The following is a 27,003-nucleotide window of genomic DNA, read 5'->3' as shown; positions in this document are numbered from 1 at the left end:
CATGTGAATTGTTGGTATGTATGTATGAGAAAAAGCATGAGGTGTAGGTGCTAAGATACTAAATTCTTGCAGAGTATTTCTCTTGTATGAAAACTGGCTGCTGTTAAAGCTCCTAATAAAAACACATTTTCTTTTTCTTCAGGAAAAAAAAAACTGAATAGGTTTCTTGACACACATTCTTTTGTGGTATATTTTTGGTAGTATTAATATAATGCTCATGTAGACTGAAAATGCCGTAAGTGAAAAGGAAAGTATCTATAAAACATATGTTAATAATAGTATTCATACACACACACAATTTACCCTATTACCTACTGTTAGGCACACAATTCAATGTTATTAAGTATATTCACAATGTTGTATACTGTCATCACTATCCATTTCCGGAACTTTTTCATTATCCCAAACAGAAACTCTACATCCAGTACACAATAACCCTTTATGCCCTCCTTCCCCCGACTCCCAATAATCTATCTATTCTGTTTCTATGAACACGCCTATTGCAGACACCTTAATATAACTGGGACCACACAATATCTGTCTTTTTGTATTTTGCTTATTTCACTTAGCATAATGTTTCACCCTGCTGTATCATGTATCAGAATTTTCTCCCTCTTTATAGCTGAAATATTCCATTCTATGTATTACACATCATTTACTGATGGACAAGAGTTGTTTCCAATATTGTGAATTGCAAGTAATACTGCTGTGAAAAATAGGGAACAACTGCTCAGTCCCCGCTTTCAATTATTTTGATTATAAACATAGAAGCAGACCTGCTAGACCACATGACAATACAATGTTAAACTTTTTGAGGAATTGCCAAACTGTTTCCACAGCAGCTACACCATTTTACATTTCCACCAGCAATGCATAAGAGTTCTGATTTCTCTGTATTCAATATTAGTTCTTTTGGGGGTTTGTTTGATCAAAACCATCCTATGGGTATGAAATGGTATTTCAATGTAGTTTTGAGTTTCACTTTCCTAATAACTAATGGATGTTGAATATATTCTCATCTGTTTATTGGCTATTTGTGTAACTTCTTTAGAGAAGTGTCTACTCATGTCCTTTTGACTATTTTTTGAGTTGTTTCTTTGCTGAGTTGTAGGAGTTCTCTATATATTCTGGATATCAATCTCTTTTCAGATGCATGATTAGTAAACATTTTCTCCTGTCCTGTCAACTGTCTTTTCCCTCTGCTGATACACAAGTTTTTCAGCTTGATGAAACCACAATTTATCTATTTTTCCTTTACTGTCTGTCCTTTTGATGCCAGGTCCAAGGAATCACTGCTAAATCCAGTATCATGAAGATTATCCCCTATATTTTCTTTAGAGAGTTTTCTGGTTTAATATTTAAATTTAGGTGGGTTTTCTTTTAACTTTAGGTTTAAGTTTAGATTTAAGTTAAAGTTCATTTTTGTTAATGGCATAAAGTAACAGTTCAACTTCATTCTTTTGCATGTGGATATCCAGTTTTCTCTAGGCCGGAATACTGGAGTGGGTAGCCTTTCCCATCTCCAGGGACATGGACACATCCAGTTTTCTCAGTAGGATTTGCTGCGAAGACTCCTTTCTCTTTTGAATAGTCTTGGCTTCCTTGTCAAAAATCGATTGACCATATAGGGTTTATTTGGGGGATACTATAATCAATTGGTCTATATGTCTATCCTTCTGATACTACCACACTGTTTTGATTACTGTCCCTTTGTATAAAGTTTTAAAATTAGAAGAAGTGAGTCCCCCAGCTTCATTCTTGGTGCTATCATCTTAATAATACTAAGTCTTCCAAACAATGTGAAATGACTTTATTTGTCTTTAATTTCTATCAGAGATGTTTTGTAGTTTTCAAGGTAGAAGTCTTTTGCCTCCTTGGTGAAATATATTCCTAAGTAATTTATTCTTCTAATGCTACTGTAATTGCCTTCTTCATTTCTTCTTCAAGACTTCATTCCTAGCATACGTAAATGCAGCTATCTTTGCATGCTGATTTATCTTGCATCTTTGCTAAATTCATTTATTAACTCTGTCAGGGTTTTTTGGTGGAATCTTAGTTTCCTATGTATAAGATCATATCTGCAAACAGAGATAGTTTTATTTCTTTTTTTTTTTTTCAATTTGGATACCTTTTGCTTCTTTTCCTGCCTAACTGCTCTGATTAGGACTTTCCAATACTACGTTGAATAAAAGTGGTGCAGGTGAACAACCACATCTTCTCCCTGTTCTTAAGGATAAAACTTTTATTAGTCTTTAATCACTGAGTATAATGCCAGTGAGTCTTATATGGGCCTGTCATATATAGCTTTTGTTATGCTGATCTACAAAGGTTTTTCACTATGCTGTATTACAGCTCTCCTAACCAAAAAAGGAAAGAACCTTGAAATCTTTGAAATGGCATCTTCAGAAAAAGGTTACCAGTGTTATAAAAAAGGACCATCCAGGGACCTCCTTGGTGGTTCAGTGTCTAAAACTCCACACTCCCAGTGCAGGGGCCCTGGGTTCAATCCTTGGTGAGGGAACTAAATCCCAAATATTGCAACTAAGACTTGGCACAGCCAAATAAATAAATAAATACTTAATTTAAAAATTTTTTTTTAAAATGATCATCAGAAGTCCTAATATGAAAATGAGGATACACAACGCACTGGCATTCTGAACAGAGCTTAGGGCTTGTTACATGTCATTACTTCACATAATTCTACGCCAGGTACTGCAGAAATCATATACACTATACAGACAAGTACACATACATATTCCTTTCTGTCTTAGTTTGAATTGCAACAACAAAGTACCACAGACTCAATGGCCTAAATAACAGAAAATTATTTTCTCACAGTTCTGGAAACTGAGAGTCTGATATCTGCATGCCAGCATGGCTGAGTTTTAGTGAGACCTCTCTTCCTGGCTGGCAGATGGCTCCCTTCTCCCTGTGTCCTCACATGGAAGAGCAAGTGGAATCTCTCTCTTCTTCTTCTTATAAGGTCACTGATCCCATAATGAGAGTCCCACTCTTATAACCTAATCTAACCCCAATTACTTCTCAAAAGTATCACATTGCAGGCTTCACATATTGATTTTTTTTTTCTACATAATATGAACCATTTATTTTTTTTTTCCATTTATTTTTATTATTTGGAGGCTAATTACTTTACAACATTGCAGTGGTTTTTGTCATACATTGAAATGAATTAGCCATGGATTTACATGTATTCCCCATCCCGGGACCCCTCCCACTTCCCTCTCCACCGGATCCCTCTGGGTCTTCCCAGTGCACCAGGCCCGAGCACTTGTCTCATGCACCCAACCTGGGCTGGTGATCTGTTTCACCCTAGATAATATACATGTTTCGATGCTGCTCTCTTGAAACATCCCACCCTCACCTTCTCCCACAGAGTCTACAAGTCTGTTCTACACATGTGAGTCTCTTTTTCTTTTTTTGCATATAGGGTTATCGTTACCATCTTTCTAAATTCCATATATATGTGTTAGTATACTGTAATGGTCTTTATCTTTCTGGCTTACTTCGCTCTGTATAATGGGCTCCAGTTTCATCCATCTCATTAGAACTGATTCAAATGAATTCTTTTTAATGGCTGAGTAATATTCCATGGTGTATATGTACCACAGCTTCCTCATCCATTCGTCTGCTGATGGGCATCTAGGTTGCTTCCATGTCCTGGCTATTATAAACAGTGCTGCGATGAACATTGGGGTGCACGTGTCTCTTTCAGATCTGGTTTCCTCATTGTGTATGCCTAGAAGTGGTATTGCTGGGTCATATGGCAGTTCCATTTCCAGCTTTTTAAGGAATCTCCACACTGTTTTCCATAGTGGCTGTACTAATTTGCATTCCCACCAACAGTGTAAGAGGGTTCCCTTTTCTCCACACCCACTCCAGCATTTATTGCTTGTAGACTTTTGGATAGCAGCCATCCTGACTGGCATATAATGGTACCTCATTGTGGTTTTGATTTGCATTTCTCTGATAATGAGTGATGTTGAGCATCTTTTCATGTGTTTGTTAGCCATCTGTATGTCTTCTTTGGAGAAATGTCTGTTTAGTTCTTTGGCCCATTTTTTGATTGGGTCATTTATTTTTCTGGAGTTGAGCTGCAGGAGTTGCTTGTATATTTTTGAGATTAATCCTTTGTCTGTTGCTTCATTTGCTATTATATTCTCCCAATCTGAGGGCTGTCTTTTCACCTTGCTCATAGTTTCCTTTGTTGTGCAAAAGCTTTTAAGTTTCATTAGGTCCCATTTGTTTGTTTTTGCTTTTGTTTCTAAAATTCTGGGATGTGGGTCATAGAGGATCCTGCTGTGATTTATGTCGGAGAGTGTCTTGCCTATGTTCTCCTCTAGGAGTTTGATAGTTTCTGGTCTTACATTTAGATCTTTAATCCATTTTGAGTTTATTTTTGTGTATGGTGTTAGAAAGTGTTCTAGTTTCATTCTTTTACAGGTGGTTGACCAGTTTTCCCAGCACCACTTATTAAACAGCTTGTCTTTTTTCCATTGTATATCCTTGCCTCCTTTGTAAAAGTTAAGGTGACCATAGGTTCGTGGATTTATCTCTGGGCTTTCTATTCTGTTCCATTGATCTATATTTCTGTCTTTGTGCCAGTACCATACTGTCTTGATGACTGTGGCTTTGTAGTATAGTCTGAAGTCAGGCAGGTTGATTCCTCCAGTTCCATTCTTCTTTCTCAAGGTTACTTTGGCTATTCGAGGTTTTTTGTATTTCCATACAAATTGTGAAATTATTTGCTCTAGTTCTGTGAAAAATACCGTTGGTAGTTTGATAGGGATTGCATTGAATCTATAGATTGCTTTGGGTAGTATAGCCATTTTGACAATATTGATTCTTCCAATCCATGAACACGGTATATTTCTCCATCTGTTTGTGTCCTCTTTGATTTCTTTCATCAGTGTTTTAGTTCTCTATATATAGGTCTTTTGTTTCTTTAGGTAGATATACTCCTAAGTATTTTATTCTTTTTGTTGCAATGGTGAATGGTATCGTTTCCTTAATTTCTCTTTCTGTTTTCTCACTGTTAGTGTATAGGAATGCAAGAGATTTCTGTGTGTTAATTTTATATCCTGCAACTTTACTGTATTCGTTGATTAGCTCTAGTAATTTTATGGTAGAGTCTTTAGGGTTTTCTATGTAGAGGATCATGTCATCTGCAAACAGAGAGAGTTTCACTTCTTCTTTTCCTATCTGGATTCCTTTTACTTCTTTTTCTGCCCTGATTGCTGTGGCCAACACTTCCAAAACTATGTTGAATAGTAGTGGTGAGAGTGGGCACCCTTGTCCTGTTCCTGATTTCAGGGGAAATGCTTTCAATTTTTCACCATTGAGGGTGATGCTTGCTGTGGGTTTGTTATATATAGCTTTTATTATGTTGAGGTATGTTCCTTCTATTCCTGCTTTCTGGAGAGTTTTAATCATAAATGCATGTTGAAAAGGCTTTTTCTGCATCTATTGAGATAATCATATGGTTTTTATCTTTCAATTTGTTAATGTGGTGTATTACATTGATTGATTTGCGGATATTAAAGAATCCTTGCATTCCTGGGATAAAGCCCACTTGGTCATGGTGTATGATTTTTTTAATATGTTGTTGGATTCTGTTTGCTAGAATTTTGTTAAGGATTTTTGCATCTATGTTCATCAGTGTTATTGGCCTGTAGTTTTATTTTTTTGTGGCATCTTTGTCTGGTTTTGGAATTAGGGTGATGGTGGCCTCATAGAGTTTGGAAGTTTACCTTCTGCAATTTTCTGGAAGAGTTTGAGTAAGATAGGTGTTAGCTCTTCTCTAAATTTTTGGTAGAATTCAGCTGCAAAGCCATCTGGTCCTGGGCTTTTGTTTGCTGAAAGATTTCTGATTACAGTTTCGATTTCCTTGCTTGTGATGGGTTTGTTAAGATCTTCTATTTCTTCCTGATTCAGTCTGGAAAGTTATACTTCTCTAAGAACTTGTCCATTTCTTCCAAGTTGTCCATTTTATTGGCATAGAGCTGCTGGTAGTAGTCTCTTATGATCCTTTGTATTTCAGTGTTGTCTGTTGTGATCTCTCCATTTTCATTTCTAATTTTGTTAATTTGGTTCTTCTCCCTTTGTTTCTTAATGAGTCTTGCTAATGGTTTGTCAATTTTGCTTATTTTTTCAAAAAACCAGCTTTTAGCTTTGTTAATTTTTGCTATGATCTCTTTAGTTTCTTTTGCATTTATTTCTGCCCTAATTTTTAAGATTTCTTTCCTTCTACTAACCCTGGGGTTCTTCATTTCTTCCTTCTCTAGTTGCTTTAGGTGTAGAGTTAGGCTATTTATTTGACTTTTTTCTTGTTTCTTGAGGTAGGTCTGTAATGCTATGAATCTTCCCCTTAGCACTGCTTTTACAGTGTCCCATAGGTTTTGGGTTGTTCTGTTTTCAGTTTCATTCATTTCTATGCATATTTTGATTTCTTTTTTGATTTCTTCTATGATTTGTTGGTTATTCAGAAGCATGTTGTTTAGCCTCCATATGTTTGAATTTTTAATAATTTTTTTCCTGTAATTGAGATCTAATCTTACTGCACTGTGGTCAGAAAAGATGACTGGAATGATTTCAATTTTCTTGAATTTGTCAAGACTAGATTTATGGCCCAGGATGTGATCTATTCTGGAGAAGGTTCCGTGTGCACTTGAGAAAAAGGTGAAGTTGATTGTTTTGGGGTGAAACGTCCTATAGATGTCAATAAGGTCTAGGTGGTCCATTGTGTCCTTTAAAGTTTGTGCTTCCTTGTTCATTTTCTGTTTAGTTGATCTATCCATAGTTGTGAGTGGGGTATTAAAGTCTCCCACTATTATTGTGTTACTATTAATTTCCTCTTTCATACTCGTTAGTGTTTGCCTTACATATTGCGGTGCTCCTATGTTGGGTGCATATATATTTATAATTGTTATATCTTCTTCTTGGATTGATCCTTTGATCATTATGTAGTGTACATCTTTGTTTCTTTTCACAGCCTTTATTTGAAAGTCTATTTTATCTGATATGAGTATTGCGACTCCTGCTTTCTTTTGGTCTCCCTTTGCGTGGAATATATTTATTTCCAGCCCTTCACTTTTAGTCTGTATGTGTCCCTTGTTTTGAGGTGGGTCCCTTGTAGACAGCATATATAGGGGTCTTGCTTTTGTATCCATTCAGCAAGCCTTTGTCTTTTGGTTGGGGCATTCAACCCATTTACATTTAAGGTAATTATTCATAGGTATGGTCCCGTTGCCATTTATTTTATTGTTTGGGGTTCACGTTTATACCACCTTTCTGTGTTTCGTATCTAGAGAAGATCCTTTAGTATTTGTTGAAGAATTGGTTTGGTGGTGGTGAATTCTCTCAGCTTTTGCTTGTCTGTAAAGCTTTTGAGTTCTCCTTCATATCTGAATGAGATCCTTGCTGGGTACAGTAATCTAGGTTGTAGGTTATTCTCTTTCATTACTTGAAGTATGTCCTGCCATTCCCTTCTGGCCTGAAGGGTTTCTATTGATAGATCAGCTGTTATCCTTATGGGAATCCCTTTGTGTGTTATTTGTTGTTTCTCCCTTGCTGCTTTTAATATTTCATCTTTGTGTTTGATCTTTGTTAATTTGATTAATATGTGTCTTGGGGTGTTTCGCCTTGGGTTTATCCTGTTTGGGACTCTCTGGGTTTCTTGGACTTGGGTGGCTATTTCCTTCCCCATTTTAGGGGAAGTTTTCAGCTATTATCTCCTCGAGTAACTTCTCATGGCCTTTCTTTTTGTCTTCTTCTTCTGGGACTCCTATGATTCGAATGTTGGGGCGTTTCACATTGTCCCAGAGGTCCCTGAGGTTGTCCTCATTTCTTTTGATTCTTTTTTCTTTTTTCCTCTCTGCTTCATTTATTTCCACCATTTTATCTTCTAACTCACTTATCCTATCTTCTGTCTCTGTTATTCTACTCATGGTTCCCTCCAGAGTGTTTTTCATCTCATTTATTTCATTATTAATTTTTAATTGACCTTTTTTTAATTTCTTCTAGGTCCTTGTTAAACCTTTCTTGCATCTTCTCAATCTTTGTCTCCAGACTATTTATTTGTAACTCCATTTTGTTTTCAAGATTTTGGATCACTTTTATTATCATTATTCTAAATTCTTTTTCAGGTAGATTCCCTATTTCCTCCTCTTTTGTTTGACTTGGTGGGCTTTTTTCATGTTCCTTTACCTGTTGGGTATTTCTCTGCCTTTTCATCTTGTTTAGATTGCTGTGTCTGGAGTGGGCTTTCTGTATTCCTGTCGTCTGTGGTTCCTTTTTATTGTGGAGGTTTCACCCAGTGGGTGGGGCTGGACGATTGGTTTGTCAAGGTTTCCTGGTTAGGGAAGCTTGTGTCAGCGTTCTGGTGCGTGGAATTGGATTTCTTCTCTCTGGAGTGCAATGGCGTGTCCAGTAATGAGTTTTGCGATGGGTCTTTGTGTTAGGTGTGACTTTGGAGAGCCTGTATGTTGACACTCAGGTCTATGTGCCTGCATTGCTAAAGAATTTGCATGGTATGTTTTGTACTAGAGCTTACTGGCTCTTGGGTGGTGGTTGGTTTTAGTGTAGGTATGGAGGCTTTTGGATGGTCTCTTATTCCTTAATGTTCCGTGTAGTCAGGAGTTTTCTGGTTTTCTCAGGTTTTGGGCTTATGTCTCCTGCCTCTGGATTTCAGTTTTATTCTTCCAATAGTCTCAAGACTTCTCCAACTATACAGCACTGATAATAAAACTTCTAGATTAATGGTGAAAAGATTCTCCACCATGAGAGACAACCAGAGAGATTCACAGAGTTACATGAATAGGAGAGGGAGGAAGGAGATAGAGGTGAGCAGGAGGAGAAAAGGGGGACTCAAGAGGAGAGAGACAGATATACGCAGTTATCTGTTCCCAAAGTGTTCTCTGTAGCCCAGACACCCACAAAGATTCACAGAATTGGATTGGGAAGAGAAGGGGAAAGGAGGAAATAGAGGTGTTCTGAGGTAGAAAACAGAGAGTCAAAAGTGGGGGAGTAATCACCACACTCCTGAATAGAAACCGGAACTGAATATTGGATTCTTATATGTCCAAAATTTATATCACATACTGAAAAACAAAGATTAAAAATCTAGTGTAGAGGTTAGACTCTTTGAAATACAATATTTAAAAACAAAAACACAAAAAAATTAAGAAATGTATATGAAGTTTGGTTTAAAAATAGGGTCTCTCTCTTTTTTTTTGGCAAGGTTATAGTGAAATGAAAATGAAAATTAAGGAATAATAGAGGAGTATTAGAGGACTTAAAAGGAAATAGAAGAGAAAAAGAAGAAAATAAAAAAAAAAGAATTTTTTTTCCTTATTAAAAAAACCGTAAAAATATATGAAAATGAAAGTTGAGTAATGGGAGAGTAATAGGGAATTTTAAAAGAAAATAAAAGAGAAAAAATAAAAAATAAAAAAAAAGGAAAGAAAAAAAAAGTTTTTTTTTTTTTTTTTAAATTAAAAAAAAAACATATATATCTAGGAATTTCTCTGGAGTTGTTGCGGTCAGTGTAGATTCAGTTCAGTTTCAGATAGCTCCTCTTTCCAGCTTACACATCTAGATATCTATAGGCCCCTTCCGGTGTAGTCTGTGTTACCTTCAGGGATTTTAATCTGTTGCACAGGTCCTTTCTGAAGCAGTTCCCTTTGTTTATTTTGGCTTCTCTTCGGTGTCTAATTTCCGCCCTGACACAGGCGGGCGGAGGTGATCTCTTATTTAGGTTCCCTAGTTCAGTTCAGTCCTGCTACTGGGAGGGCGGGGCGCTGCAGACAGATACCGCTCCGTGTGGCTAGCACTCACCGGCCACACTGGGTTTGCCCCGCCCACGGGTGTCAGTGCTTTCCCGGTCTACACTGCTCAGGTTCCCGGCTGCTCTATATGGAGCGGGCCCTGCGTTGAGTTCAGTTCCAGTTTTCGGGTACTCCACCAAAGCGCGGATTTCATTGTGCCTGCGTTTTGTGCCTTTACTGGCCTGAGCGGTTCAGGCAGCCAGGGGCTTGGGCGTACTCTCCCTGGGTGCAGCGCGCCTTTTCCCTCCGCGTCAAGCGGCCCAGGCAGCCAGGGGCTTGGGCGTACTGTCCCTGGGTGCAGCGCGCCTTTTCCCTCCGCGTCGAGCGGCCCAGGCAGCCAGAGGCTTGGGCGCACTCTCCCCGGGTACAGCGCGCTTTTCCCCTCCATGGACCCAGCGCGCGGCCCCAGCGCGCCGCCAGTCGGGTCTCAGGAAGTCTTTATATAGGAACCGGGGCCTGTTTGCAGTGTGGGAGGGGGTGGCTTCTCAGGGGCTGAGTTTGCCCTTTTCCCCTTCCCCCTGCCTCCTACCTCCAGCGGGGATGGGCCGGCTCTTCTCAGGACTTTCTAAGTCCCTTTGTTTTGCGAACCACAGGCAGTGTGTTCCAGCCGGTTAATTTTGTCCCACCGTTTAAAAAAAAGCTCCCTCCGATTGCTCTCAGCGTCTTCGGGCCGGTCCTTACCCTAAGCAATGCCGCCCGCTCCTCTCCGTGCCGCCCCCGTTTGTTGCTGGCGGGTGCGAGCGTCTGGGGTACTTTTCTGCTGGGAGTTGCTTTTAGGCACATAATCTGTGGGCCTTAATTTTTCCTCCCAGTTAGATTGCCGAAAACTTTCCCCCAGTCCCGCCAGTGCGAGGGTTTCCTGGTGATTGGAAACTTCCTCTATTAAGACTCCCTTCCCGGGACGGGTCTCCGTCCATTGCTCTTTTGACTCCCTTTTTATCTTTTATATTTTGTCCTACCTCCCTTTGAAGACAATGGACTGCTTTTCTGGGCGCCTGATGTCCTCTGCTAGCGATCAGAAGTTGTTTTGTGAAATTTGCTCAGCGTTCAAATGTTCTTTCGATGAATTTGTAGGGGAGAAAGTGGTCTCCCCGGCCTATTTCTCCGCCATCTTGGCTCCTCCCCCCTCCACATACTGATTTTAGAGGAACACAAACATTGAGTCCATAACACCTTCTTTCAGGAAAACAATAATGAAGGTAACAATATTCAGTGTAGGTACATGAATGACAATAGGGTTAAGTTAGTTATCACAGTGCCCACAGTAATTCAAGCCTTACACATACTTACAAAATTCGGAGACAGGTTATGTTTATAAAGCTGAAGAGTGGAATGAAGCAGATTGGAAACAAGACTGGAAACCAACACTTCCTTTCCCAGTTTATTATCTGTCATTCGTCTCTGGCTACTGGCCACTTGAACAGTCCATTTATCCATATCTGCTATAATACAGACAGCTTCTGCTATTGGTTCATCCAATACTGGATGCTGGAAAAAAAGAAAAAGAACTCATCTTAAAAAAAGAAAAGTTTTCAAAGATAATGGGATGGGCAAGGAAGAGATACCAGACAAAAACAAAACAAAGGAATATGAAACTTCTCAGAGTTACTGCCAAAGAATCCTTGACGGTGAAGAAAGCAGCTAAATAACAAATACCCTGAGATATCTTACAGAAATCACAATAGATTCATTACCAGAATTTTGTATCCTTTAATCCAGAACTTGAATTTTAAAAAGTATTTTGGTAATTAATTCAACAAATTTACTGCCAACTATGTGCCAGGCAACTGAAAGAAAGCATTTTTACTTTGAAAGAGCTAAATGTTTTAAAAATAGGAAGGAAATAAATTCACATGAAAGATCAATGATAAGGTTCTGTGCTAACTATCCCATCCAGTCAGGCATTAATTTGTTTGAGCACCTCCAAGGCTATCCCTTGATCATCTCTTCCTGGTTATGTGTACTAGGTTCTTCTATTTTACAAAAATACATATCCAGCGTATAGATATAGCAGTTGAAAAGGAGACAAATCAACACATACTAATAAGTTTCTCAGGAAACGTGGTTAAATGGGGGGAGAAAAGTCACTACATGCAGCTTCCCAGGTAGTATAGTAGTAAAGAATCCACCTGCCAAGCAAGGCAGGAGACACAAGAGATGTGGGTTCAATCCCTGGGTTGGGAAGATACCCTGCAGGAGGGCATGGCCACCCACCCCAGTATTCTTGCCTGAAGAATCCCATGGACAGCGGAGCCTGCTGGGCTACAACAGAGTTGCAAAGCGTCAGGCATGACAGCAAGTGCATGCATACGCACTCTCTATCCCAGTTATGTTCTTAAAAATTCAGATCTTTATCTAAATGAAAATGTATAGAAAGAAGAAAATACTCAAACTCTCTGTTATAAAGTTTCCTGTGAAGAAGTTCGAAATATTATGAGTATAGAGAATTTTCACTTTTGGCTTTGTATATCTTTATACTGCTTAAATTTCTATCAGAAGCATTCATCTAAATTATATTTTAATAAGAAAATTTAAGAAACAGAGAGAAAAAATATTTTTAGCTCACATATACGGATAAAAGAACCACAGGCGTATGTCTGTGCCCTTGGGTTCCCATGGTTTACCCACAAAGAATTAAGTACACAGTACCACCATAAATAAGAGATACTCAATACATCTTTTTGTATTCAGAAAGATAAGGCTTTCTTCACCATTGGCCCTATGAATTAACATATTAGCAGTAAGACTGAAATATAAACTACAATCTGAAATACTTAAACCCAATGGCCTTTCTCCTTTATAATTTTCACTGTTACTAAAATTTCATAGCAAGAATGTAACAAGTTTACTCCTGGAAAAACCCAAGTTTGGCAACCCCCCAGGGATATCTCCTGGTCCAGAATAAAGTTTTTTGCTTGATGCTAAGGAAACAAAGACATGGGAGCTCACAGTCCTATGAGGGAGCTAAAAAGAAATACATACAGAGCTATGAGAATACTTGTGTAACGAATTAAACAGTCACCAAGTGCTGGGGTATCAGAGGAGGGCAACAGTGGGTTCTGTGTGACTGGAAGTTACACAGTAGAAGGAACACAAGGATATGACACTGAAGCATGAATAGCATTCCTAATGAAAGATGGAAGAGGATTATGGATAATTCTGTGAAGGGGAATACCATGAAAAGACTCAAAAAGAGAAGTAGATGCATGTAACCAAATTTGTGGAAAATGACACTGAAAAGTGGGGAACAAGAGAATGCAAGAAGGAGGCTGGAAAGCTAACACTGTGAAGACTTCCCATGAAACTGTAAATTCTGTATTTGTTTTTATAAATGATAAATATTTTTTATTCAACTCTTACCAAGGATATAATACTTTTCATCAACTTCAATACTGAAACATAATTTTGGAAATGGTATATACATCTAAAGAGGAAAAGTAAATCTTACATTTTTAAGAAACAAGAAAAGAGTGAATATATATTTAATGTAACTACTTTTGTTCTTATAAAAGAAAAATATGGTGGGAGATAGGATTAAATAATTAAAGTGGAAAACAAGCTGTGAAAGGAGGATGCTGCTGCTAAGTCGCTTCAGTCGTGTCTGACTCTGTACAACCCCATAGATGGCAGCCCACCAGGCTCCCCCGTCCCTGGGATTCTCCAGGCAAGAACACTGGAATGGGTTGCCATTTCCTTCTCCAATGCATGAAAGTGAAAAGTGAAAGTGAAGTTGCTCAGTCGTGTCCCACTCTTCGCAACCTCATGGACTACAGCCTACCAGGCTCCTCCGTCCATGGGATTTTCCAGGCAAGAGTACTGGAGTGGGTTGCCATCGCCTTCTCCAGTTAAAGGAGGATACGTCTTGCAAAAGCAGAGGGCATCTTCAGGAGATGAGAATCACAATGGAAGTCCATCTACTAGCCTCACAAAGAAATGCCTAAACAGGTCATGAGGAAACTGCTATGAAATAAAGATATCTCTTTTTTAAAGGCTTAAAAACTTCTTTAGAAATTCGCTTTATAGCTCCTCAATCAAAAGTCACATGGCTAAGATTTTTAAAGCTATTTTTTTTTGGTAAGATAAAGGAAAATGAGCCCACATCAGCAGTTTCCCAAGAAGTGTCAGTCTCTCAGTCGTGTCCAACTCTTTGCAATCCCATGGGCTCTACAGGCTCCTCTGTCCATGGGCTTCTCCAGGCCAGAACACTAGAATAGGTTGCCATGCCCTTCTCCAGGGGATCATCCTGACCCCAGGATCGAACCCGAGTCTCCCAAATTGCAGGCAGATTCTTTATCCTCTGAGCCATCAGGGAAGCCCAGTTTCCCAAGAAAGAAGGGCCTAAACCCCAAGTCTGAGACTAGAACTGATTCAAATCAAACTCACTTAAAATTCAGTTCAGTCACTCAGTCGTGTCTGACTCTGCCACCCCACAGACTGCAGCACTCCAGGCTTCCTTGTCCATCACCAACTCCTACAGCTTGCTCAAACTCATGGTGATGCCATCCAACCAACTCATCCTCTGTCATCTGCTTCTCCTGCTGCTTTCAAGCTTTCTCAGCATCACGGTCTTTTACAATGAGCCAGTTCTTCACATCAGGCGGCCAAAATACTGGAGTTTCAGCATCAGTTCCTCCGTTGAATATTCGGGATTTCCTTTAGGATAGACTGGTTGGATCTCCTTGCAGTCCAAGGGACTCTTGAGAAAGTCTTCTCCAACACCACAGTTCAAAAGCATCAATTCTTTAGTGCTCAGCTTTCTTTATGGTCCAACTCTCACATCCATACATGACTACTGGAAAAACCATAGCCTTGACCAGACGGACCTTTGTTCACAAAGTAATGTCTCTGCTTTTTAATATGCTGTCTAGGTTTGTCATCACTTTTCTTAAAAGGAGCAACTGTCTTTTAATTTCATGGCTGCAGTCACCATCTGCAGTGAGTTTGGAGTCCAAGAAAATAAAAATAAAGACTGTCACAGTTTCCCCATCTATTTGCCATGTAGTGATGGGACCAGATGCCATAATCTTAGTTTTCTGAATGTTGAGTTTTAATAAAGCCAGTTTTTTCACTCTCCTCTTTCACTTTTATCAAGAAGCTCTTTAGTTCCTCTTCACTTTCTGCCATTAAGGGTGGTGTCATCTGCGTATCTGAGGTTATTGGTATTTCTCTCAGCAATCCTGATTCTAGCTTGTGCTCCATCCAGTCTGGTGATATGATGTGCTCTACTTATAGTTAAACAAGCAGGGTGACAATATGCAGCCTTGACGTGCTCCTTTCTCAACTTGGAACCTGTCCACTGTTCCATGTCCAGTTCTAACTGCTGCGTTTTGACCTGTATACGGGTTTCACAGGAGGCAAGTCAGATGGTCTGGTATTCTCATCTCTTTAGTTTATTATGAGCCACACGGTCAAAGCCTTCAGCAAAGTCAATGAAGCAGATGAATTTCTGAATTTTCTTGCTTTTTCTATGATCCAATGGATGGTAGCAATTTGATCTTTGGTTCCTCTGCCTTTTCTAAATTCAGTTTGAACATCTGGAAGTTCTCAGTTCACATATTGTTGAAGCCTAGCTTGGAGAATTTTGAGCATTACTTTGCTAGCCTGTGAGATAAGTGCAATTGTGTGGTAGTTTAAACATTCTTTGTCACTGCCTTTCTTTGGGATGGGCTTCCCTAGTTGCTCAGCTGGTAAAGAATCTGCTGCAATGCAGGAGACCTGGGTTTGATCCCTGGATTGGGAAGAAGAGAAAGGCTACCCACTCCAGTATTCTGGCCGGGAGAATTCCATGGACTATACAGTCAATGGGGTCACAAAGAGTTGGACATGACTGAGTGACTTGCACTTTCTCTTCTTTGGGACTGGAATGAAAACTAACCTTTTCCAGTTCTGTGGCCACTGCAGAGTTTTCCAAATTTGCTGGTATACTGAGTGCAGCACTTTAACAGCATTATCTTACAGGATTTCATACAGCTCAGCTGAAATTCCATCACCTCCACTAGCTTTGTTCATGGTGATGCTTCCTAAGGACCACCTGACTTCACAGTTCAGGATGCCTGGCTCTAGGTGAGTGATCACACAATCGTGGTTAGCTGAGTGATTAAGATCTTTTTTGCATAGTTCTTGCTACCTCTTCTTAATATCTTCTGCATCTGTTAGGTCCATACCATTTCTGTCCTTTATTGTGCCCGTCTCTGCATGAAATGTTCCCTTGGTATCAATTTTTGAAGAGATCTCTCATCTTGCCCATTTTATTGTTTTCCTCTATTTGCACTGATCACTTACTTAGGAAGGCTCTCTTATCTCTCCTTGCTATTCTTTGGAAACTCTGCATTCAGATGGATACATCTTTCCTCCTCTCCTTTGCCTTTTGCTTCTCTTCTTTTCTCAGCTTTTGTAAGGCCTCCTCAGACAGCCACTTTACCTTTTTGCATTTCTTCTTCATGGGAATGGTTTTGATCACTGTCTCCTGTACAGTGTTACATAGTTCCTCAGGTGCTCTATCAGATCTAATCCCCTGAATCTATTTGTCATTTCCACTGTATAACGGTATAAATTCATTTTAGGAGTTGTTAAAGAAACAAGGGGGCAGTACCAGTGATTTATTCTGAAGCTGCTTTTCACTCAATGGATTATCATAAGCAATATCCTAATCTGATAAAATTTCAAGTTAGTCAATTTCAGTCCTTTCCTTAACCATCAACTTCTAGGAAAAAACAGCCTATACCCAATAGGAACACATTCTTAATTGAGAATACATTTCCTATTTTGTGACCTGGAAGTATTTGAGGATGGATACAAATACTTTCCTCAAAACTAGTCAGTTTTCTTCATTTATCTTTTTTTTTTTTTAGGAGAGAGAACCCCAATATTTTAAATGGAACAGGTTTTAGGGACATTACAAACTGCTGCTCAAACTAGCATTGTCTTTGCAGAAGAAACTACCAAACATGCAACAAGAACATGAAAATAGTTCTAAATTTAAAAATCGCTCAGTATCTTCATCTCTGGGAATCTAGCTGAAAGAAATAACCTTAAATTCATAAAATGCAGCAACAGTATCAATATTACTTATAACAAAAGAAAGAAAAGTTGTTTTTTAAATTTGAGCAGTAAGAGACTAAAGAACACAGAAATAAACCCATGTATATATGCTCAATTAATCTAAGGACCCAAGAATAGTTTCTTCAATAAATGGTGCTTAAGAAACTGAACAGCCATGCTGCAAAAGAATGAAACTGGACCACTATCTTATACCACACACAAAACTCATATGCTAAATGAGTTTTATATACCATGACCAAATGGGATTTTTTTCCCCCTAGGAATACAAAGATTGGATTAACATCTAAAAATCAATCAGTGTAATTTATCACATTAACAGAGAAACCCACATGATTTCAATAGATTCACAAAAAGTATTTGACAAAACCCCACACTAGGTCATGATTTAAGGGGGTAGGGCACAGAAAACTCAAAACAGTAGGAATAGAACTTCATCCAGCTGATAAAAAGAGCATGGTGTAAGAATCCAACAGCTAACATTATTATGCTTAATAATTAAACACTTGATGTCTTTTCCCTAAGAAAAATAACAAGATAGAGATGTCTACCATCAGCACTTCAATGCAACACTGTACTAAACGCTCTAGGCTATACTATCAGGCAAGGGAAAAAAAGAGGCACCCAGACTGGAAAGGAAGATGGTAACATGAAGCATATGTAGAAAATCTCAAAGAAGTCACACAAAGAACTATGAAAACTAATAAAAGAGCTCAGCAAAGCATCAGGATACAAGAGCAATATATAAAAAAATCAACTGTAATACTATATGCCAGAAATGAAAATTAATTTTATTCACATTTATGCATTTGCAATATTTTGATGTTATAAATAACTTGGTGATGAACACCTAAGAATACACATAGTATTTTCTGTATTTTCAGATTTCCAATTTGACAGATTCCTTACACTTATTTTCACGATGACAGGTACAAAACATACAGGTAACTACATATAAAGTGATGGATTTAGAGAAAAATTGTGTTACACACTGTGTGTGCATCTGTGTGTGTTCAGTCGTGTTCAGCTCTTTGCGACCACCAGGCTCCTCTGTCCATGGAATTTTCCATGCAAGAATACTGGAGTGGGTTGCCATTTCCTTCTCCAATTATACACTGAAGTGTGACCAAAACAAGGCAACTCTGGGTTCTACTGGTTAATAGTTTGTCTGAAATAAATTTAAGAGCAGTGAAGGTCACTCACCTGCACCGCATGAGACAAATCTGACACCAGACACTGACGGAGCCTCTCATCATTCCCAATTCCTTGAAGAACAAAGTCAGGGACGTAAGAAGAGCAATAGCCACCTAGCAAGGATCTCCCAAAGTTGGCGATGTTGGGCTGAACAGCACTCACTTCAATTAACTTCGACCTGGGAGAAAAGTTTCAAAAGGAGGCATATCTATTCAGTAATAAATATATATTACAAACATACAAAAAAAATTTGGATTCTACTAATCCACATTTCCAGTACCATCATTCTCTATAAAATATACTAAAACTAAAATCATCCTTAAATAAAAACTGGCCTAAAAACAAACCAAAAAAACACACTGGCTTAAGTGCTCAATGAGAACACAAAACACTCCTTCGTATCCAAAAAGAGTTTGATGGACAACTGTAATGAGATGAGCATGAATCTTTCAAAACAGACTTTAGGAAGGCTAGTCCTTGTGTATATGTAACACACCCTTAATAAAATCAAATTACAGAAACCATCACCTAAAACAAAGTATAAACAATTCACTAAACCCAAAGCTTGGTATGTAATATTTCTCAGGTATGACTCTCTTCCTTGTGTTCCATGCTTTCCTCTTATTTCCAAACTAATTTCTAACAGCTTACCTTCTCTCAGTGATCACCTCTCTGGAGTTGCCAGGCTCAGCACAAGTTCTGAGGAGCATAATTCTATCCTAAACGGCTTGAAAACTCCTGGACAGTAAGGAACCTCCCATACACCAACGTAACTTTTCTCTAATGTCTTCACAAAGCTTTTCCACAGTACCTATGAGTCTCAGCCTTTAATCCTTTTTGTAAGAGCACATCATAATCAAAGAAAATTTGTCCAGAACAATGATCTCTTCTTTTATATTAGCTACTACCAACTTTCAGAGATCAGTTAAACAAAAGAATGGTACACATGTAAATTCATGGCTGATTCATGTCAATGTATGGCAAAAACCACTACAATACTGTAAAGTAATTAGCCTCCAACTAATAAAAATAGATGGAAAAAAAATCTACATGCATTTGAAGACTGCAGTAAATTGTCACTTGTTAAATATGAGGACCAAGTAAAAATTATAAAATCTCCTAAGATTAGTTAACAGCAGCTTATATAAAAATGGTCATCATTCTAATGTTACAAATGTCTGTCCCTGCTGTATGAACCCTCCACTCTTATCTTTCATCCACAAAGGGAAAGAGGCAGAGGAGAGCCTGCCTGATACAGTCTGAACCACCTTTCAGAAGTGGGCCACTATCTTTACTGTCTCCCCTAGACTCAAGCAACGGTCACATCAGTATACAAGAATACGCCCTTGAGATTTACTGTGCAAGACTGGCCACAGTTAACAATACTGTATTGTGCATTTATAATTTTTGTTAAGAGAGTAGCTCTCATGTTTGTATTTTTTATTGCAATAAAAGAATTATGATACTCTGTGAGGGGAAAAAAAAACAGAATGGTACATATTTCTATAAGTTATATGAAAGGTTAAAACTGCGTACTCACCCAGGAAAAGGTATCTCATCTTCTTCTGCCCAATCCTCCTGCTCTCCGCCATAATAACTGTTTCCTTGTCTGGCCACATCTTGACCTGTATCTTCACTTTCACTGTCCCCAAGGGCACTATCTGAACTTTCATTTCTTGGAATGTCCCATTCAGCTCCCACAGCAATTTTTTTCTCTGAACTCTCTTTATCCCCATGGAGGACAAGAATGGAGAGTGTATCTCTTTGGTCTTGTTGAGGAAAACAGGTTTTACATGAATCTTGGTGAACTGTTCCTACACATTTGCAAAATTCATTGTTTGGTTTGCTATTATTTGTACACAATCTTTTTGAAAACTCTAACATACAGCAGTGTTGTTTACTGTCTGTACTTGTTTTAAGTGGAATATCATCAATAGTCCTGGTTTCAATTGAATCATCATTAAAATATTCATCAAATAAACTCATGCTTTCTAGGTCTGAATGATTCCAGCAAGGAAGTTCACAGGGTTCTCCAGATACTATGTTCGGTATATCAGACTCTTCAGATTTAGTTGTTTGTTTACTTTCTTGATGCTGATCAACAGCCCCTCTTTCCTCTTTCGGTGATTTGGTGTGATGCCTGGTAATCTGATCCACTACTGCCTGACTCCGGAGTTCAGTATCTGAGTCAGGTGACATAGAATCACCAATCAAGAAAGTAACCTTTGTCTGGGTTGCCTCACAAGAAAATGCAGCTGTCACAAGCTTATCTGGAGGTTTTTTTTCCACAACCATTCCTGCAGATCTCAACACTTTACCTGTGTGATTACCTGAATCTAGCAACTCCTCGTTCTGCCATGTTTCCTCTGCTGGGTCTAGGCCTGACTTCGACAATGCACATCTGTCTACTGGAGCAGATCCTGTGCAAACAACTGTTTCTAACTTAGTATCAAGGCAAGTTCTTGACTTATCTCTGTATTGTTTAACATCAGGAGCATTTTCTTCTTGGCAGTTAGGAGAGATCATTTGGCACTCATTTGAAATTCCAAGCAGCTCCTTAGAGCTGTTCTGAATATCTTCTCTCTCTTGTCGTGAAACATTCTCCGTATGCTGCCCAAGGAGTGGATGACTGCAATATTTACAGTTACAATTAGGAGTCCTTGTCTCTTCTGACTCCTTAAAGAGCAAACTGCTTTTGTTTCTATGCATTGTGATCAGCACATACTCAGATTCTTCGATTTCCCCTTTCTCCAAAGTGGTAGTAATTACTGTGCCTGGCATAACAATGGCTTCATCTTCTCCATTTTCTAAAAGATGGGTTTCTTGAAGTTCAGAGCATCTTATGAAATAAGTAAGAAAATAAAGCAGCCTCTGGACCATGTCTTGTCGTTTGCCAACTACCACAGTCCTTGCTAACCGTACAGGAGAGCCAATAGCGCCATATAAGTCTCCTGAAATAGAAAAATCAGTGAATGGGCATATCCTCTATTTATACAGCTAAGCAGCCTATTTTCAATTAACAGAAACCTACTCTTATTGTATGAGGGGTAGGTCAGGTTTTACTTTTGGCTCCTTCAGAGGTGAGTGATTATTCAGGAATAGGATGAGATTTATGCTCTTAACCAAAAGAGAAAGGTGAATGGAGGAGCTTTCTAGCTTCCTCCTGAAGCAGCTGCTGTGGTGCTGAAACCACAAGCAAACAGTCAGTTGTGAAAGTCACATTTACCAAGAACATGCTCCATGCTAGTCCCCTGGCAGAGTACAACATCTGGGTGGACAAGTACTGACTAAAGTACTCATGTGCCAAAGCACATCTGCTGGGGACCAAGGAGAGGAAGGCAGTAGAAGTGAAAACGAGCAGAGCTGAAATAGTCACATCACATGATTAACTTTCCTTGATTCAAATTATATTCCTGAACCTCAACTTTTGCTGTCCTACTCAGGACCTCACATTAACTTCCATGTTTTTAAAAGTCCATTTTCCTTTCCATTCCATTCCCCAGAGAGCTGGATACTCACAATAGACCCAAAAGGGCAACATGTTCAGCTTTATGATTCATTTTCACCTCTGTATCCATACGATACATGAACAGCTATTACATTTTAAAAGGGGGGAGTGGAATTTAATTCAACTTTTGAAAAACCTCTATTTTTACAAGAATCCCATAAACAGGTCTCAAATAATATGCTATAGACTGTATTAACATGATACATTTTCTCCTCTAGCTAAGACACTGGCTCTAGCACCACGATGCCACTGTTCAAACTACTCCCAAGGTTACCACTAACAAGCAAATAAATTGAAACTGCTTTGGCATGGTGAGTCTTTCATGACTGGTTCCACTTTACTTTTCCAGGTTTATCTTCTGATAATTACCTTTTCTCATCTTTATTCATCCAAAGTCCAAGTTAAAGTGGACTACGTAAACTGGACCCCTGAATACGCTCAGCACGTTTAACACCTAGACCCCTTTACTCATGCTATGTACTTTCACGTCCCTCTGAATCTGTCAGCCCAAAGTTTCCACCTAAGCATCTTCCCTTGGACAAAAGTAAGCTTCTGTAATTGAACTCCCACTAAACTTTTAATTTCTTATAGCTCCTATCTGAATTATCCTCATTGTCCATATATATTTTACCTACAGCATAACACTGTCATTTCTTGAAGACATTCATCTTTATATTCTCCAATGCTCTTTGTACAGAGCCTTAGATATATTGTGCATGCAATAAATGACTGTGAAACTGAAAACAGATTTGAAATGTTCAAATTAAAAAAAAACTACTGAATTAGTTGATTTGGAAAAAGGTATATTAAATATTCATACAATGAAATACTACTTAGCATTTAAAAAGAATGAACTAGTAATACATGTAATATAGGTGAATCTCAAAATAATTATGTTGAATAAAAGAATTCAGAGCAAAGAAAAACACTCAGTGTATGATTCCACTTATATAAAATTCTAGAAAATGCAAACTAATCTACAGTAATAGAAAGCAGACGAATGGTTGCCTGAGTATAAGGGACAGTGAACAGGCAGAGTAGGGAGGAAGCGATTACAAGGGGCATGAGGAAAACTTGTAATGATGAGTATGTTCACCATTATGATTTTGGTGATGGTTTCATATATATTTTGACATATATATCAAAACTTACAAAACCGTATACTTTATACATGTGTTCGCTGTATGCCAATTATTCCTTAATTTTGTAGAAAAAAGGAAAGGGAGGGAGGGAGGGAAGAAATAGAGTGGGAGTGAGGGAGGGAGCTTGATTGGTTATATGAATTAATAAGCCACATGACAATCTGCCTGGCAAGCTCACTCACCCTAACAACTAAGAGAATTTAAAGTTTCTACCAGGTCACCAAAATGTTCTCACTGTTCTTCCACCATCACCAAATAGCAACAGAGTAACAGCAGGAATAACACCAACTACAAATATTTACCGACCACTGTCCTAAATACTATACTCATATTATCTCATTTACTTTTCACATTATAAAGTATGTACTATTTATTTTATATATTTTTGGCCACTCCATGCATCTTGTGGGATCTCAGTTCCCCAACTAGGAACTGAACCCAGACCGAGGCAGTGAAAGCACAGAATGCTAACCACTAAACCATTCCCTGTACTACTTATTATCCCTACTTTATAAACAGGGAAACTGTGATTCAAACATGGTATGCCTGACTCCCCCAGCCTATGCTTAAATTTAAGCTCCAGGCTACACTGCCTTCCTAATGACTGTCAACTCATCAATTAAATCCTCTCTCCTGTTACCCATTTATTTAGTGGGGTCCGCAGCACTAAGGGAAACATTTTCAAACTTTACTCAACAAAAGAAACAAACATGGTACAATGGAAAACTCGATGACTGCTTCTCAGCTAACCAGATTTATTCTAGAAATCACAGGTAACTTAGTTCCTTCATTCTTTCTAGGCAAAGTACTGAATACAAAAAATCCAGAAGCCCCTAAAGTCAGTAGTAAATTCTGCTCCTTTCATTGCAGTTGCAGGTCTGTATCCATACTTAAGATGGGGATAAGACAATTTAGCAGTCACGAAACAAGGAAAAAGTGCCTTAGAAAGGAAAGGGAAAAGAGCACATAATTTTCCTCTATTTACTTTTGCTATGAAATAGTGACTCCAGACAGTTACACAGACGTCTAAGTCTAACACATCACGTAAAGGCTTTCAGAATACACACCCAGTTGTGCCCAGAGTGGATTGTATGGATGAGTCTTCGCCAACATGTCTACACTCTGAGAGGAATGTTTTTCTAAAAATATTTTTATAGGTGGTTGTCCATTTGGCATGACTGTTGGAACCCAGGCAAGATGATTGGTCAGAACTGCAGTAATGAGTGCTGGCAAGAATCTGAAAACAAAATGCATCCTATCAGATTCTAATCTGCTTTCATAAAACCTCAAGCAAAAAGCAGTGACAGAATAAAGCAGAGAGGGTATATGGCCAATCATCATAAAAAAGGAAGGAACAGAGGAAAGGATAGGTATATCACCAAGATGAAAACAAAAGTTAATAAAATTTTTTGTTGTACTAGTTAAGAAAGAAAAATCCTCAAAATAAAGATAGCATTCACAAGGAGATATTTTGACTCATAATTAAAAAACGAAATGCCATTTTATTTGAAAAACTATGGATTCTTTTCAGTGTTTACGAATCAACCAGTAGGTCTATACATTTCCCAATTACTGAAAAGGAAAAGGAAGGAACAAGTATTAAGAAAACTTTGTTTAGAGAATATAAACATTTAAATTACTCATCTAGAGTCTAAGAACTTGATGAATGATTAGAAGAAAGCAATATGATAAAGTACCATACTGAAAACATTATTATTGGAATTCTGGCACTTATCTATGTATTTGTTGTTATATTCTATAGAATTAAACTGCATAATGTAGATATAATTATTAAAAATGAGAAGCCTCACACAGTTCCATAAAATGTCAGGAATTTTAACTTAATACACAAAGACATTTTTACTGTTTCTCATTCATAAGTTTCTTTGGCCTTCTTCCATATCTTTTAATTATATTAATTACCTTATATAATTCTGTCTTGCTCATTAATAATATGAAAACGTCCAAAGGCAATGATTAACTCTTTCATTTTTGTAACTGAACTTGATCACAACCTAGATATCTAATTATTATAAATAACAGCTTAGACAGTTAAGATAGCTTGGATGGATGGATAGATGGAAGAAAGGGAGGATGTGAGGGAGTGAGGGCCATACTGATTTTTTGAAGCATTTTCCATTAGAAAAGTGAACTCCTTCATGAATCGATGGCAAAGCTGGTTCTTTTCTGGAGTCCCCGACATCATTGTGAGCCAGACAGGCTCTCCAATTCGTGGCATTGTATAAAGATTACAAATTGTTGTTCTAAAAAAGAGGAAAACACATTATAAAACTCAGTTCCCAGAATTACATACTCTTAATGTTGCTGGCTCCCACATAGGTTATTAAAAGCTTTGGAAAAGAGGTAATGAATGAATCAAGTCTTTCCTTCTTTGTCCTCAGCATAGTACCAAGGGAAAGGGGGAACATGAACTCAAAATGTTTTGGTCCTGGAACTGGCTCTGTCGGCAAAGACTATGTGCCTTTGGATAAATTATTGCCCTACCTTAAGCATCAGTTACCCTTACCTGTAAAATGAAAGGAAAGGACTAGATAATTTCTAGACCCTTTCCAGTTCTACATTTCTAAGGTATAAGCTATACTTACATATATATTACAAATAATCAACAAAATAGAAAATTATTTTAAATGGAGTAACAACTTACCGATAATACCCACTCAGAACAATAGTTATCAGCATCATTTTGTTGCCTGTGCTGAGACTCCTAAGTAAAATTCTGAGGGAGGATGAGGATACTATGTATGAAAGTATATATTATGACTGCCTCTCAATTTTCTGAAGTTTTCTCTTAAATCCACACAAAAGAGGATTACTACACAATTAAGACAGTGCTTTACTGGCTGTCTCTTGCATTTACTTAGATAATAGCTAGCCTTGTGACCTGCACTCTTTACTAAAGGCTTTAAAGAATACCTTTAAGATGGCAATTCTTTTTTTTTTTTTTACATTAATATCTGTTTGGTAAAGTACTATACAGTCACCAGGATAAGCAACTCCCACAAAGTTGGGGCTTAAGAAACTAATCAATCTCGTAGAAGCCACAGAATGGTATCTGACTTTCCACTTTCTCAAATGGTCCTAACAGAACTTTTAGCACTAATTGGTATGTTATATTATCTGTGCTATCCAACATGGTAGCCACTAGCCAGTCATATGTGATTACAGAATAACTAAAATGTGGTCAATGTTAACTGTGGAATTGGATTTTGTATTTTATTTTGTTGTGATTAAATTAATTTACATAGCCACAAGTTATATTAATTAATTTACATAGCCACAGCCAATGGTTATTAGTAAAGCTCTACAAGGTTCTCTGAGATTTCCACAAAGCTCCGATACCTACCTCAATATAATTTAAAGTAACTAGGATTCTGGTAGCTTCCTTGGTGGCTCAGAGGTTGAAGTGTCTGCATGCAATGTGGGAGACCTGGGTTTGATCCCTGGGTCGGGAAGATCCCCTGGAGAAGGAAATGGCAACCTACTCCAGTATTCCTGCCTAGAGAATCTCATGGACAGAGGAGCCTGGTAGGCTACAGTCCATAGGGTCGCAAAGAGTCGGACATGACTTCACTTTCACTTTCAAAATTCACAAAAGAAAAAGAATTCTGTTCCTTGTTCAAGTTTTACTGAATCTCAACCTAATATAAATAGGATATATTACCATAAAGTGATAAATAGAGGTCACATTAATGAATTCTTGGTAGGGCACAAAATAACTGCTGAGAACTTAAAAATATATGTATGGAAAAAACTACAGGCATCTTATAGAGAAAAATATGAGAATATAAATGAGGGATATGTGATAATGCTTATTTTTAAAAGACTATTAAGGATATCCAGATAGGATAAAAAAATGAAAACAAATGTTTATCCACTTTCAGTTCTTATGCCCCAAATGAACACTACTTAATGATTTAAAAATCAAATGAATCACTACAACAGATAGAACTTTAGTGAATTTTACTGAAACTTTAGTGAAAATTAAAATTATAGATCTAATAAGATTCTAGAAGACAAAACACAAGAGATGTTCACTGAAGTAGTAGGGGAGAGAAAGATGATGGGTTATGGTGCTCATAATGGGGGACATGTACAAAGAGAAGTTCATTTGCCCCAGTGACGCAAAGAGAGTCTAAGTTTTCAAAAGTACGTCAGGAGTCATATAGGACTATAAACTGACAGACTAATTCAAGGTCCATAAATAGTTGGTGACCCCTACCTTCTACCCCATCTTCCT

General features: G+C 38.1%; 1 protein-coding gene across 2 annotated transcripts in view; it reads right to left on the bottom strand.

The window, feature by feature from the left end:
• The window catches only part of FNIP1 (folliculin interacting protein 1), a 131,521-nt gene that overhangs the window by 5,196 nt on the left and 99,322 nt on the right, over nucleotides 1-27,003 (bottom strand). For both annotated transcript variants that reach the window (XM_020900698.2, XM_020900706.2), the window contains 5 exons: nucleotides 24,863-25,009; nucleotides 23,813-23,982; nucleotides 19,636-21,046; nucleotides 18,105-18,273; nucleotides 11,133-11,330 (listed from right to left, as the gene is read on the bottom strand). In XM_020900698.2, coding sequence (XP_020756357.1) covers nucleotides 11,133-11,330; nucleotides 18,105-18,273; nucleotides 19,636-21,046; nucleotides 23,813-23,982; nucleotides 24,863-25,009 — 2,095 coding nt within the window. The remainder of the gene's footprint in view (nucleotides 1-11,132; nucleotides 11,331-18,104; nucleotides 18,274-19,635; nucleotides 21,047-23,812; nucleotides 23,983-24,862; nucleotides 25,010-27,003) is intronic.

Source organism: Odocoileus virginianus, chromosome 3, assembly GCF_023699985.2.
Source record: "Odocoileus virginianus isolate 20LAN1187 ecotype Illinois chromosome 3, Ovbor_1.2, whole genome shotgun sequence".
NCBI classification, from domain to species: domain Eukaryota; kingdom Metazoa; phylum Chordata; class Mammalia; order Artiodactyla; family Cervidae; genus Odocoileus; species Odocoileus virginianus.
Note: the sequence above shows the minus strand (reverse complement) of the source record. Positions and strands in the feature narration are given on the sequence as shown.